The 14291-nt window shown below is 47.1% G+C and overlaps 1 protein-coding gene across 2 annotated transcripts in view; it reads left to right on the plus strand.

The window, feature by feature from the left end:
* NICN1 (nicolin 1, tubulin polyglutamylase complex subunit) overlaps positions 1–14291 on the plus strand; it is a 145607-nt gene that overhangs the window by 49341 nt on the left and 81975 nt on the right. For both annotated transcript variants that reach the window (XM_086938785.1, XM_086938786.1), the window contains one exon: positions 11787–11972. In XM_086938785.1, coding sequence (XP_086794911.1) covers positions 11787–11972 — 186 coding nt within the window. The remainder of the gene's footprint in view (positions 1–11786; positions 11973–14291) is intronic.

Below are 14291 nucleotides of genomic sequence, written 5' to 3' on the forward strand. Positions count from 1 at the left end.
CGGCTTTCCGCCTCAGGAGGATAGATGTCTAGACCGCGCTCGTAGTCAGCGAGGTCTTAAGTAAAGAGGGTGGGGGCGTGGCCTAAAAGGGGGCGTGTCCAGCGATCTCACCGGTAATGGCGGCGGGGTGTTATCCTTTCCCCAGGGTCCCGTGAACAGCGCTAAGTCCGCTGAGGACAGGACAATGTGGCCCCAAGGGGAGCAGATGGTGCAACAAGTAAGAACAAAATGACAGTTTTAAAATTTAGTGCAGGTTTCGCCTACTCCCGGCTTTCCGCCTCAGGAGGATAGATGTCTAGCTGTTACAACTGTTAAGTGCTGTTGCAAGCTAAAACATTCAGATACTTTATGAAATAACATTTTATGGTCAACAATCTACAACAGGAGCAGTATTAATATCAGCAAATGCAAAGTATATCAAGACCAATCTTTAGCAAATGAACAACTTGGTAATCTATTGGAGCTGCCACATACATGTGACGTCTTTAAAAAAACAGTCAATATCGCGATGGCCAAGCTGTCCACACTAACGGGCAAAGACAAACTTGGGTAAAGACCCCACTCCTGGACGGTGATTAATAGCCATTCCCAGTTGAAGTGGGCAAAATATCTGGCATGTACATATTCGCTACATCTGAAGCTAAAGCTGCTACATTGTTGCCTGAATTGTCCTCCTACCCTAGCGGAAAAACCAGAATGGCAGAATACTGTTAATAGAGGCTGCCTTCTGTGTGGTTCAAGCGTAGAAGACCTTTTGCATCTTATTGGCATCTGTCCAGAAATTCCCACTGATAGCACTCGTTTTCTCAAAAATGTATTTAAAAAGAAAAAAAAAGATATTCCTACATGCAGTCAGGCAGTTATAGCCTGCCCATAGCCCGACAACTCCTCATTGAATTGTCACTTTTTGGTTTTGCGATTCTGTATTAGGAATGGGCGTGTTGAGGGCATCCTTTCCCAATACCGAATCGCAGTGGTATGTATGAATGTTTTGGAAACCGAAATGTGGTAGCAAAACATTAGCACTTTATCACCAAATTCAATTTGCTGGTAACCCATTCAACAAAGGGAAGGAGTCCCAAGGGACCACTTCCCCCTTAATTCTTTTTAGGTCGAAGGCCTAAAAGGCTGCGCTTGCGCAGTCTTAGGCCGGAGATTTAATGAGTCTGAGTAGCGGTGAATGTCCCGCCTCCGTGCCCCCTCTCTCCTTCATTGGCTGGCTTCCTAAACGGAGGCCAGCCATTGGAGGAGAGATGCGTCACTCCAAACAAGCTCCGTCCTTTTCGGATTTGGGGGCGTCATTTTTGCTGTTCTTTAGACAGTGACGTCGTCCGTCACTCAGAACAGCAAAATACGCCCCCAATTCCGAAAAAATTTCAAAAGCTTGTGGTCGCCATTTTAAGTCTTCTTGTGATGAGGTAGGCTGCTGTCCTCGTTTCCCGCTGTCTTTTTCCCGCCCCCCCTCCCGCTGTCCGTCTCTGTTTCCGCCCTCCTCCCGCTGAATCGGTCGGCCGTTGTATTCTTTCCCTGCCGTGGTCTTTTTCCCGCCCCCCTCCCACTGTCCGTGTTTGTTCCCACCCTCCTCCCGCTGATTAGGTCGGCCGCTGTGGGATTCGGTAGCTGTTCCCGGCCCTTTTTTTTTTTTGTTGCTGCGTGCGGTTTTTCTCTTTGTTGCCTCCTTCTCCTTGTTTGTTACACACTCCATATCTAGCGCTGTTGCTGTGGGAGGCATTTGGGTTGAGGGCTTGCAGTCACCCCTCGCTCTGCTGGGTGGCGGCCGAGAGCCTGCGCTGGGCCCGAGGAGCTCTGCCCACAGCCTGGCGAGTGCACCCGGAGCTCCGGCACCGCACACGGCTGAGGAGAAAGAGGAGGACCAGAGGAGCTCAAGGCCGAGGTGCAAGCTCCCCTCGCACGGCATCGAGTGTGTGCTGACAGCCCGCGCCCCTGCCGCCCACCCCGGGCTCTGCCCCTGCTCTGCGCGGTGACCTCCAGGTAAGCAGGTACGAGTCTCTGGGGCGGCTGTGGCACTGGCGGTGCAACCAGGAAGAGCGCGGGGACTGGCAGGCACCGGGAGGGATTCCTCTGCGCACAAGCACGGTGTGACCCTCGGTGCCCCCCTGTCACCGTCCCCACCTGCCGTGCCCTGCCTCTGTAACTCACTCTCAAACCCTGCTTTTCCGTCTTGTCCAGCTACCCACCTACCCACCTAATATCCTAAGAGTCCCGAGCCCTGGTCCCGCTCTTCCCCTGAATCCCCCCGCCCTCATAGACACCCCCGTGCCACGTTAGTGCCCGTGCACACAGGCGGCAGCTAGTTCAGTGCCTCGGAAGCGCGGCCGCTCGGGAAAGGTTGCTTTGGAGGGAACCTGAGGCCGGTGGGACATTTATTCCTATGGACACATCAGCTACACCTAGTTAAGCTAGGAACCCCTCGGTCGGGGTATTTGAGACAAAATGGTAGACATGTCAGAGAGGACTGGAGGTGTGCAGGTCCCCTCACACATCCAGGTACGGTGGACATTACAGTGGTGGGGAGCGGGGGTTTGCGGCCAGTAACATTACACGTTTATAGTCTCGATTATACGGCATGTTATGTGGCGTGATGCACGGGTGGTGTGGAGAGTACCCAAACATGTCCATCATCTCTGGTCGTGGCTGATTTGCAGTTTATTGTATACACAGCACCGTTGTCCTCCCGCTGTGTCCTGTTGTACTGTACTCTACTGTATTGTATAGTTATTTATAAATATGTGTGTAGACTGTTTACTATGTTAATGTGTAAGAGGGTTGTGTTGTGTATTGTGTCGTGCTATGCGCCATGAGAGGCCAGTGTGTGTGGGGCGCTGCTATGCACGTTTAAGAAGCGCATGTGTGCAAAAGTGTCATATTTGTGTGCCTGGTCTAAGGGAGTTGTGTGTGTGATTGTGAAGGGGTTGCTATGTGTCCGAAGGTGTGTGGGCATGGAATAGGTGTGACTGTGTAAGGGATTGTGCAGGTGTGAAGGAGTGTGCAGGTACGATTATGTAATGGGGATCGAGCTGTCCTGGGGTATATTGTGTGCACGGGCACTGTAGGTCTGCACATGCGAGGGGTGCAGGTTGAGTAACAGAGGTATGTGCGCTTCTAAGAGGGGGTGCATTGTGTTTAAGCGTGTACTATGTGTGCAAGTGCTGCAGTGCGTATCAGCATTCTAGGTGTAAATGTATAAAGGTGTAGTGTGTGAAACAGCACAGGGCGTGTAATCTGTAGATGTTTTTATGCATATGGTGCAGTGTGGGCTAATGGAAGTGTAGATATTCGTATTCACTGACACAACGTTTACTTCAAGTACGCTGCAAAGGTGGAACATGCTCACATGTATATGTCTGAGTGGATTGCGGTGTTAAGTGACTACATGGATGGCGTGGAGGTAAAAGGCTGTACTCCGTCAGACGTGTACCGTGTTCAGTGAATTAACGGATGTTGTATGAAAGAGGCCGCGGTCCCATCACACCTGTGCAGTGCTCGGTGAATGATTGATGTTGAGTGACAGGCCGGGGTCCCATTTCCAGCCCCTGGAGGGCTGAACTATGCACACACCGACATACGTGTATGCATTTCCTTTCACCATGTACAGCGTCGACGACTCCTCAGCAGACTCCTCGCGCCCCTATTCTGCCCGTTTGTTTGAAGCCCCCGATATAAGGAATCGCATACACAAGCAGGCGTGATTCTATCCCTGTTTGTATATTTTCTGCTGCACAGCTTTTCCCGCCCCCTCCCCCCGCCCCAACAACCAATAAGACAATGTCTCTTCAGAATACATTGTCATTAGTTTGCTGACTTTCAGTTTGAATTTGTATTTGTTGAACCTGTACTCGGTGTTTGTAGTACTTTGTGACAGGGGAATCAGGTTCAGGTCTTGGCGTCGGCTCAACATTCTGTGATTCTGAGCAAATCACTTAATCTCCTCGTGCCTACCAAAAAGCTGAATGTGTCCTTCTGTAATTTTAACTGGTGCTCGTGTAAAGCGCTCCAATAATTTCGTGTCGAGTTCGCGTTATATAAAACTGCAAAAACCAAAAACAAAGTGTTGTGAGATAGGATAGGCGTGTTGGGGATAGATAACATGAAGAGTGAGTGTGTGTAATGGCGTATGTGCCCCATGAAGTCACTGGTGAGAGGTTGCCCCTCATAGACCCCTGGTTATGTGGGCATGCTGGTTCCCTGTTCCTCTGCCCTGGCATTTGGCACTGATCTCCCTCTGCCCAACCTGTTTGATGTCTACCCATATGAAGCATGACTGGGCAGAAATTGCATCGTTTATCAATGAAGAATTCACGGAAAGTGGTGCTAGAGGTGATAAATGACCCACCCAGTGCCCATCAGTCGTTGTGCCAACCAGAATATCCAGCTGCCACTCCATGTGCCCAGTGGCTCTAGTAGGGTGCACCTAGAACCTCTTTTCTGTGGTAGCGGGCCATGGCTGTTTTACAGTTAGTAATAATGCACATGACCTTTGTTGTCTTCCCTGTTTTCTTGCCCACACCTAAAACACTGATGCCCAGCTACACCCGCAGACATCTCTGGAGAAGACATCACTCAGTGCCAAACTTACCCCTAGATGTGGGCAACCTGATGCAGGCTGAACAGCAGAAAGCAAGCTGTGCTGAGCCCACAAAGGAAGGCAAACTGCAAGGAGAGCTGCTCTCCATTCCAACTTTAGATGTTGCCTTGCTGGCCATCTCTGCGCTCAAACTTGTGTCTTGAAAAAAAGAACAAAAACAATTTTTGTTGCGAAGCTTTTACAGCTCACCCCCCGCAGTTCCCTTCATTCCATCGAGGGGGAGTGGCAGGGCCGATACTGCCAAGCTTTCAGTGCCCGGCACTTCCGGTCAAAGGCTTCGCACCTGCACTTCTAAGCAGATCTGCTGCACTAGACCCATCACTTCTCAGCAGGTCTTGCATACTAGTACCTGCACTTCTCAGCTTCATTGGTATGCTAGCTCCTGCATTTCTCAGCAGATCTGTGTACTGTCACGAGCACTTCTCAGCAGACCTCGCATACTAGCAGCCGCACTTCTCATTGCATTTGCTTTCCCTCTTTCGCACGTAAGCACTTCTCAAAACAGGGCTGCTGCTCTTCTAATGGACGATGTAAAGTACATTCTAAGCAGGGTTGCTTCTCTTCTAATGGGACAGTGTAAACATAATTCTAAGCAGGGCTGCTACTCTTCTATCGGGACTGTGTAAACAAGCTCATAAGCAGGGCTGCTAGTCTTCTAATGGGACTGTGTAAACAAGCTTCTAAGCACGGCTGCTGCAGTAGTAGTTTATACAGGGCTTCAAGAGGTGCGGGGCTCGCCATTCGCAGACCTGTTAAAAATTAAAAACCAGCGCTGAAATACCGCCCTTCTTGACACTATGACTATAGTCATGTGACCCGAGTCTAGGCCTGGCCCAGAAGACTCTCTGAGGAGGCTGTGTGATGCTGCGGTGGCTCGAGCTCCTGCAGCTTTGAGAAGTAAGTGGGAGTCGTGGGGTGCTGCAATGAAGCCTGTGCGTGTGTGATTATGTAATTCCAAAAGAGAGCGCACTATCGGCAGATGTCACAGTGGGTGCCGGTCGGGTACAAAAATCACTGTAATTCACAGAAGTTTTGTAGTGTCCTGGCATGCCTGCATGTTGCTCTATTGCTAATTTATTATTTACCATGTTTGAAACTGTTCTTGTCTGCCTAATTGGGGTGAAAGGTGAAGTGGGCCTCTTTCGATTAGAACGTAGCATTTTCCCTTCCATTTCTGCTTTTGGCCATCTCTCCTCCAATCTCAACCATACCCATTCTTTTTATTATCTCTTTCCCTCTCACCTCCTTTTGTCTACCTCCTCCACTCTCCCTGCTCCCATTGTCGCTCTCCTCCTCTCTCTCCATTTTTTCTCTTCTTCCTTCGCTTTTTCCTTCTGATCCCTTTACCTCCACCTTTTTTGTGCTAAAAGAATGATAATACCTGTAATCAAGTGTGTGTATCCGTGCCTTCCTTTAAGTTCGCTGTGCTGGCTCTCCTGCCCCCTGGCTGTGCTTGCTCCCCTGCCCCTGGCTGAGCTTGCTCCCCTGCACACTGGCTGTGCTTGCTCCCCTGCCCCCTCGCTCTGCTTGCTCTCCTGTGTGTGTGGCTCTGGGTGTTTGTGTGGGCTCTGGGTGTGTGTGTGGGCTCTGGGTGTGTGTGTGGGCTCTGGGTGTGTGTGTGGGCTCTGGGTGTGTGTGTGGGCTCTGGGTGTGTGTGTGTGGGCTCTGGGTGTGTGTGTGTGGGCTCTGGGTGTGTGTGTGTGGGCTCTGGGTGTGTGCGGGGGGCTCTGGGTGTGTGCGGGGGGCTCTGGGTGTGTGTGTGTGTGGGGCTCTGGGTGTGTGTGTGTGGGGCTCTGGGTGTGTGTGTGTGGGGCTCTGGGTGTGTGTGTGTGGGGCTCTGGGTGGGTGTGTGTGGCTCTGGGTGTGTGTCTCTGGGTGTGGGTGTGTGTCTCTGGGTGTGTGGGTGTGTGTGTCTCTGGGTGTGTGGGTGTGTGTGTGGCTCTTGGTGTGTGGGTGTGTGTGTGGCTCTGGGTGTGTGGGTGTGTGTGTGGGGCTCTGGGTGTGTGTGTGGGGCTCTGGGTGTGTGTGTGGGGCTCTGGGTGTGTGTGGGGGGGCGTTGGGTGTGTGTGGAGGCTCTGTGTGTGCGGCTCTGTATGTGTGTGTGGGTGGCTTTGTGTGTGTGGCTCTGTGTGGGTGTAAATGCAATAGGTCCTGCATTTGCGAGCGATTACGCTATTGGCATTGTAAATGACAATGCCATTTATTTAACGATTAAGCTATTGGCAATGTAAATGACAATGCCATTTATTTTTTGTAGGTGGCTCTATGTGTGGATAGCTTTTTTTGTAGGTGGCTCTATATGTGGGTGGCTCTGTTTGTGTGTGGGTGGCTCTGTGATAATGACTCCGGGTGGCTCTGTGTGGGTGGCTCTGTGTGGGTGGCTCTGTATATGTGTGGCTCTGTGTGGGTGTAAAGGCAATAGGTCATGCATTTGCGAGCGATTAAGCTATTGGCATTGTAAATGACAATGCCATTTGTTTATGATTTAAAAAAAAAGTCATGAGCAATGCCAATAGCTCTACCTTTAATAATGCCGAGACCATTGCATTGTAAATGCTTGTTTTAAAGCTGCCATTAGCCCCATGCACCACTGCCTACCCTTAAAAAATGAAAATTAAACGTTTCATATTTGGTTTTGAAATGCATCTTTTTTTGCTTTAAGGAGAACAGGGTGCCTCCATAAAAAGAATATTGTTTTATTTAAAAAACAATCAAGACATGGTGGTCAGCTGACCCCAGCAGGCCACCATCCCTTGATTTTAGCGATTCCTAATGGGTTGCAAACCGAGACCTACTTCATTGTATTTCATGAGGTTGGTCTATATGAAAACCACTGGAATTGCAAATGAAACTCAAAAGAGTTTCATACATTTGAAATAGAGATTTCCTAATAGCGATTTGCAGGAAATTGCCATTAGGAACTCACTATTTCAAACTTGCTTACATGTGGCTCTATATCTCTTCCTGAAGAAATAGATGCTGGGGAAATGCAGTGTTGTTACTTTATTTAGAGGTGGGTTATGGAGAATATTCTATGAAAGATGATTTCGGCAAAAAGCCACTGATGTCTCTTCTTGTATAGGTGGATGTTTTTGAAACACAGTGATGTCACTTCCTGAAGCAGTGAATGCTGGTAAATTCAGTTATGTCACTTTTTGAAGAGATGAACATTGGCAAAGCAGTGCTGCTATTTCCAGTAGCAGTGGATGCTGGGAAATCCAAATATGACACTTTCTATGGAGATGGATGATAGAGAATGAAGTCTGCATGTCTGTCATCTTCATTTACAGATAGTTTGGGTGGGAAACAAGTGATGTCACTTCCTGAAGAGGTGGTTGCTGGCAAAGACCATTCTGCCACGTCTTGTAGTGGTGGACACTGGGAAATGCAGTGGTGTTGCTTCTGTGGAGATGGATGAAGGAGATATGGACTTCAAAAGCCAAAGAAAAAGTTTTACAGAAACTTGAAATTATTAAAGATCCAGCGCATGCTGTGGCAAGAGTCAATAATGGCTCAGTATTCCATGGCTCTGAACATTGTCCTTCGTAGGGACTTACACAAGAAGGTAATTGATTTTTCCTTTGAAGTCAAGAATTTTCACTATTGACCGATGCAGTCCTTGAGAAATGCATGTCACAAGTAATGTGTCCCTGAGCAAGATAATCATTAGTTATTCAAAGCGTGCTTATCAACCTTCTCAGAGTTACAAAGTCCTCAAGGCCACATTGAATTCAAAAGATAAGTGATCTTCTTTTGCAACTTTTTCAACTAGGAAACAAAGGTTTTGCCCCTTGGTGCAATTTACCAGTACTACAGTTACAGCCACAAATTCATAAAAGTCCCTTAGTGGAGTATACCCCCTTATTTTCCAGTGGTTAAGATTTTATAGGATCACTTTCCTCTGTTCAAGCCTGAATGGTCTTTCATCGTGCAAGATCAAGGACTACTTAAAGTAATGTCAGAATATCACTTGTTAAACCCCCATCTTGTCTCCCATGCTTTCTGTTCAAACTTTCACAAATCCTATCCAACTTTCTAATTGGTTATACAACAAGAAAAGTTGTCCTTCAAATTTGGCCTCTGACATCGGCTTTCTCTGCCTTACCAACATGCGTTAGCTTCTTCTCTTTTGCCAAGTTACCTGCCTCCCATCTTTTCCACACACTTCTTCACATCTTAATAACCCTTGTACTGCAATAGGTCAGTTCACACTTTCTTTCTCACTTCCCCATCATAAGCCATATTTGCCCCCTTGGAGTTTATCCACCATCGTCTTAGTTGTGTTCCTGTCGCAGTCTCTTGCGGGGCTACCTGGACTCTCCCTTGTCATTTGAATGCTCAACACTTCAGTGGGCCTAGGTAGTTTCAACTACTGCGTCATTGCACTCCATACTTTGCTTCAGTTTCAACCGAACACTCTTTTATTTTTGACTGGCCGTCCTAACCATTCTATTCTGGGTTTTGTTAAATAAGGATTTTTGATTCTCCATAATTGCAAATAGTTTCAAGACGCTTTTCATCTATGCTGAGCAGAACTTCACCCCAATATTGGTTATTTTTCTGCATTCGCCCTCAAAAAAGCAAAGCCTTCCCAAAATTCTAACACTTTACTTGCATGCAAATATCTCACAAAACCATACTTGTCACGCTTTCTGAAATAGTTAACCACCACAATTATGGACAATAGCTTTTACCAAAAATCCCAGAGGGCCTTATAATGTCTTAGACCTATTGTTCGCTTCGACACTGTCAACCACGACATCCTCCTAACCACTCTCTCTCAAAGAGAGTAGACATCAATGGAACTGTCCTCAAGTGGTTCACATCTTTTCTAAGTATGCGCATGCAGCTAATCAAATTCAACACTGAAACCACTTAGGTGTCGTCAGTCTCACTAGGTGTCCCACTAGGGTCAACCCTGTCTCCTGCACTATTTAACTTCTTGAAATGATCCTGAAGCAAGCTAGAATTGTCTATCACCTCTGTGCGAATTACACCCAACTCTACATGAAAATCTAATCAGTCAGTGACATCCAACACCAAAAAATACTCTAGCCAGATATCACCTCAAACTCAACCTCAGCAAAATGGAACTCCTCCTCATCCAACTCAAAGAAAAAACCCTTTCCCATAGCAAACTGGTGCAACAACCTCACAGCACTGAACTGCAAACTGTTCATCTTGGACTCCGTAAAATCCCTGGGAATCACACTCGACAGACACTTCAGCATGAAGGATTTTATTAACACCTCTCCTCAAAGTGCCTACTACACTCTGATGCACATAAAAAAATAAAACCCTTCATACCTAGTGATGACCTAAGGACTGTGGTTCGAGCCCTTGTCCTCCCCAAGTTGGACTATGGCAACGCTGCGTTCACAGTCACCCCAAAAGCATACCTAGCCCCTCTGAAAACAACACTCCAAGCAGCAGCCAGGCTAATATCAGGAGAGGTGCCATGACCACATTACCCCCACTCTCAAACAGCTCAGCTGGCTTCTAATGGAAGCAAGAGCTAAATTCAAAATTGCTTGCATATCACACAAGGCCCTACAAACAGAGAGACCACTCTACCTCTCAAATAAACTACCTAAAGCCAGTCAAAAGAGTCCGCTTTGAAGCTCAAACAGCCTTCTCCTGATCCCGCCAAAATTCAAGAAAGAAAAATCCCGATCCTGCCCTTTCTCAGGAAATGCCCCCAGAATCTGGAACGCTCTGCCTCAAGACTTATGCTGCAATCAATCCTTCTTCCACTTCAAGTCGAAATTGGAACTTCTTCTCCTCAACAAATATCTAAACTCACCCCCTATAGCTGGCCAGCTCTGCCACGCACTAAGCTAAGATCTAGGCAAGCACCATAATCCTGGGGAAAACTCTTATGCTCCACTCTCCCCGTGCCTCCAGTGGGGCTCACCACTTGCTTCCCCTGAGCTATCTCGCCCATCCACTTGACTGCACGCAGCATCCCATTATTCTTTTTTGGCCCTAGGTACGCTCACCTATTCCCCATGTAATACCATGTAAATGTATCTATGCACTGCTAATTAACTCGATTTATATTTAATGTTCCATATCTACCTAAAAAAAGTATCGGCTATTGATCCTAATGCCTTCTTATACTTCGCATGCACTCAGTCTTTGTGTTTGTGTGTCGACCCCAATATGTTCTGCTAAATATGCGTTGTTAAAACCATACGTATATCTGCAGGCTGGATCTGCTTTTAGACTATCCTTTCATTTGACTACAGATTGTAGCCCATTGTTATTTGTCTTATATATTTCTACTTATTCCCTGTCTAACACCATACCGATATAACTATGGACTGCTAAACGGTATTCATAGATTTATGTGCCGTATCTACCTCAAAAATGTATCATATAATGATCCTAATGTCTCCATACATTTTGTTTCATGTACTGGTTCTACCTCAAAAAGTATGCCAGCAACTAATAATCATGCCGTCTTATGTTCCACTCATGTACTGCCAATGTTTGGCCTCCATGTCTACCTCAATCTCTAAACCTATAACTACTACTGTCCACATTTTTGTTAAGTGCTCTGTTGCCTTCGGTTCAAGTTTGCTTCATATAAAACTCTACTAATAAATGCAAATAAATAACATTTATTTTCTAAACGTTGTTTAGTATTATTATTATTTAATGCTGTGCACTAACACTCATGCTTTGCATGAATATTGGTGTACTTGGATATACAGTGAAAGCAGGAAACATGATTACCTTTCTTTCTGTGTGGATTCCCCTGCGCAGGTCCTGCACCTGGTCTGTCAGATGGAAAGTAGCCTGTCTCATTAGTTTGTTATAGGGGGGTGAACTTGACTTGGATCAGCTAAACTCCTTAGGCATTTTGTGCATGTTCATTTGGTAATTGAATGAACTTTTCGCATGAAATTTCAGTTGCAGAAGAATGTTTTGCTAACACAAATTCTGTAAGTGAATTAGGCCAGCTGCAAAATATATTTTTTCATGTGTACCGCCTAGCTGGTAGAAAAAAACACTTGTGTTTTGTGCCCTAGAGGAGAGAATTAATGTTTGGCTTTTTTAAATGCTCTCATGACCACGTATGTCTACTCTGAGATATAATTAAAAGCTTCTGACAAGCCTAAATGACAGCTGCAGTCACAGTAATGCCCTCAAAGCTTGTTTCTGTTTTGTTTTGCAGTTGCAAGTGATCCAATTTAAGAATTACTACACAGCCTTCCTGACTGTGCGGATACAACAGAGAAGGCCTGCAGAGGTGGGTGAAGGTCCCTTGAAGTGGCGCACCTGCCTGAGGAACTACAGACTGATGCCAAATCCACACACCGAGGAATGTTCTCACGATTACGTGTCCCTGTACAGGCATCAGGTGAGAGTTTTTCATACTATATGTAAGCAGGGGAACACAATATAGGGCAGACTGTCACTGCCTTTCTAATAACACACATTAGCAAAATGATGGGTGATAGTACAGAGTTGGAGAAAATTTAAAATAATGATTTAACCCTTTTCTTACCATAACTTAGTTATACACCATTCCGCGCTGGCTTTGAATATACTCTATACAGGTGGCGGGCCTTTGCCACCATGTTTTGAGGTAGCTATGCATCATAAGTTAAACCACAAATTTATTTTCTAAGTTCAGTCAATGACGAGAGTTTGAATTAGTTTTAAAAGCTTTATTTTTCATTAAGAGATTAGTAATATACTTTTTATTCAAATTAGTTGTTTAGTTCATGTAAGTTTACAAGGTAGCGCTACACTGCTTGAGCGCTTCGCGCTTCTTATTGCTGAAAGCTGTTTTAAAATCCCTGTTTGCTATTTGTGTATATTTTTGGGTTCTTACCCCCTGCTTTTATCTCGCCCCTTTACTTGCACTATAATAGGTCTTTCACCGCCGCTTGAGCGGGTCCGGTTCCTGGGTGGGGTTCGTTTTGGTTTTGGCCGCCATCTTGGAGTGGTTTGGTGATGGTGTGTTCAGGGGCTACTACTGGCGAGCGCTCTGGTGCGCAGGAGCTACTGAGGGACACCTATTTAAAGCTCCTCGCCTAGCGCAGCGGTGGCGCCTTCGCTTAGCCGGAGTCGTGCCAGAGTCCTGCCCGTCTGCGCCCGTCCGCGCTCGGTCGCGTTGGTCGGGTTGGGACTCTGTCTGACGGCAGATGGTACACGATGCTTAGTTATTCTAGGGATGTCCTTGTGTCCATTAGTCGGCGTTTACCGCCATGCGACAGGACCCGTGTGAATCCCTTGTGTGGCCCCCATCAGTGTGCATGTGGTAGGTGGTTGCTTGAAGCCCCTGCCTTATCGGGCTGTGTTGGAGAGAAGTCAGCCTTTGGTAGTAAACATCTCCCGCAGTACCTTACCATCTGGAACCTGAACGTGAGGTCGTTGGTTAAACACTACCAGGATATAGCCGACCTTACTGGAAATGAGCCACCTGACATTTTTTGTCTGACAGAGACCTGGCTACAGGAAACGGACACGGCAGTTCTTAATTTGGCCTTTCCACCTGGGTACTCGGCCTATACGCTCAATCGCGCTTCTAGGGGTGGAGGTATAGCGCTTGCTGTTAAATCCTGCTACCCTTGCGATTGGAGAGTTAAAAAAATTGCGGGTTGTGAAAGTGCCTTGTTTAAGGTTTCTGTCTCACCTCATTTTACTTTTTCAGGTCTGCTTATTTATCACCCACGGGCAGTGATGTGGCATTTAGGGAGGCTCTCCCTGATGCCGTTAGCTCGCTGGCAGTAGGTTGTGCCAATTTCTCTATTCTAGGAGACTTGAATCTCCATTTTGACACCTTGGCTCTGCCTGCAGTGAGTAGCATTATGGCTGATCTTGAGGCCCTTCAACTGCGTCAATTGGTTTCAGATTGCACCCATGTTGGTGGACATATCCTGGACCCCTTTTTTTCAAACCTAGCAGAGGCAAGGGTGGCTTCCCCTCTTCCCATGTCCTGGACGGATCACTCGTTGGTGACTATCCAGTGTCCATTACCTGAGTCTCCTTTTAAGCCCACGACGCGCGTCCTACTCAGACGTCGTTGGAGTAAATTAAAACTGGAAGACCTCCACCGTCTTCTTTCCGAGGACCCCTTGGGCCCAGTGGAGAACGTGGAATCTGGGTATGACCGTTTCTGCGAATGGGTTACCAGAGCCCTCGATTCTCTTATTCCAATGACTGCGAGCAAGTGCGGATCGCGTGACCCAAGTCCTTGGTATGATGGTTCACTGCGTGCGTTGAAAAGCTCTTGCAGACGCGCAGAGAGATTCTGGCGGAAAACCTATGACATCAGCAAAAAAGCCATTTATTTGGCTACCGTCAAGTCCTATCATCGCGCAGTCTGCAGAGCCCGTGCTGCATTTTATGCCCTCGAATTTCGCAACAGTCTGAATCCATCAAAAACCATTTTTAAAGCTCTCAAGGACCTTGTGGCAAAAAAGGCCTCGGTGGATGTCATTGGCTCTAACGCACACTGTGAAACGCTGGCGGCCTTTTTTCTGGAGAAGGTTCATACCATCTACAGAGCCTTTCCCACGGCCATACCTACCGGTGATGGCCTGCATCGTCTTCCCAGGCAGGTTGTTTTAGATTCTTTTCCCTGCCTTACACCGGAAATCTTTAAGACATTGGCCCTTCAAGTCAAGTCGGGGTCGCCGGCAGATCCGCTTAAGCCAGCAGTGTTTAGAGA

This window comes from Lissotriton vulgaris, chromosome 9 (genome assembly GCF_964263255.1).
Source record: "Lissotriton vulgaris chromosome 9, aLisVul1.2, whole genome shotgun sequence".
NCBI lineage: Eukaryota > Metazoa > Chordata > Amphibia > Caudata > Salamandridae > Lissotriton > Lissotriton vulgaris.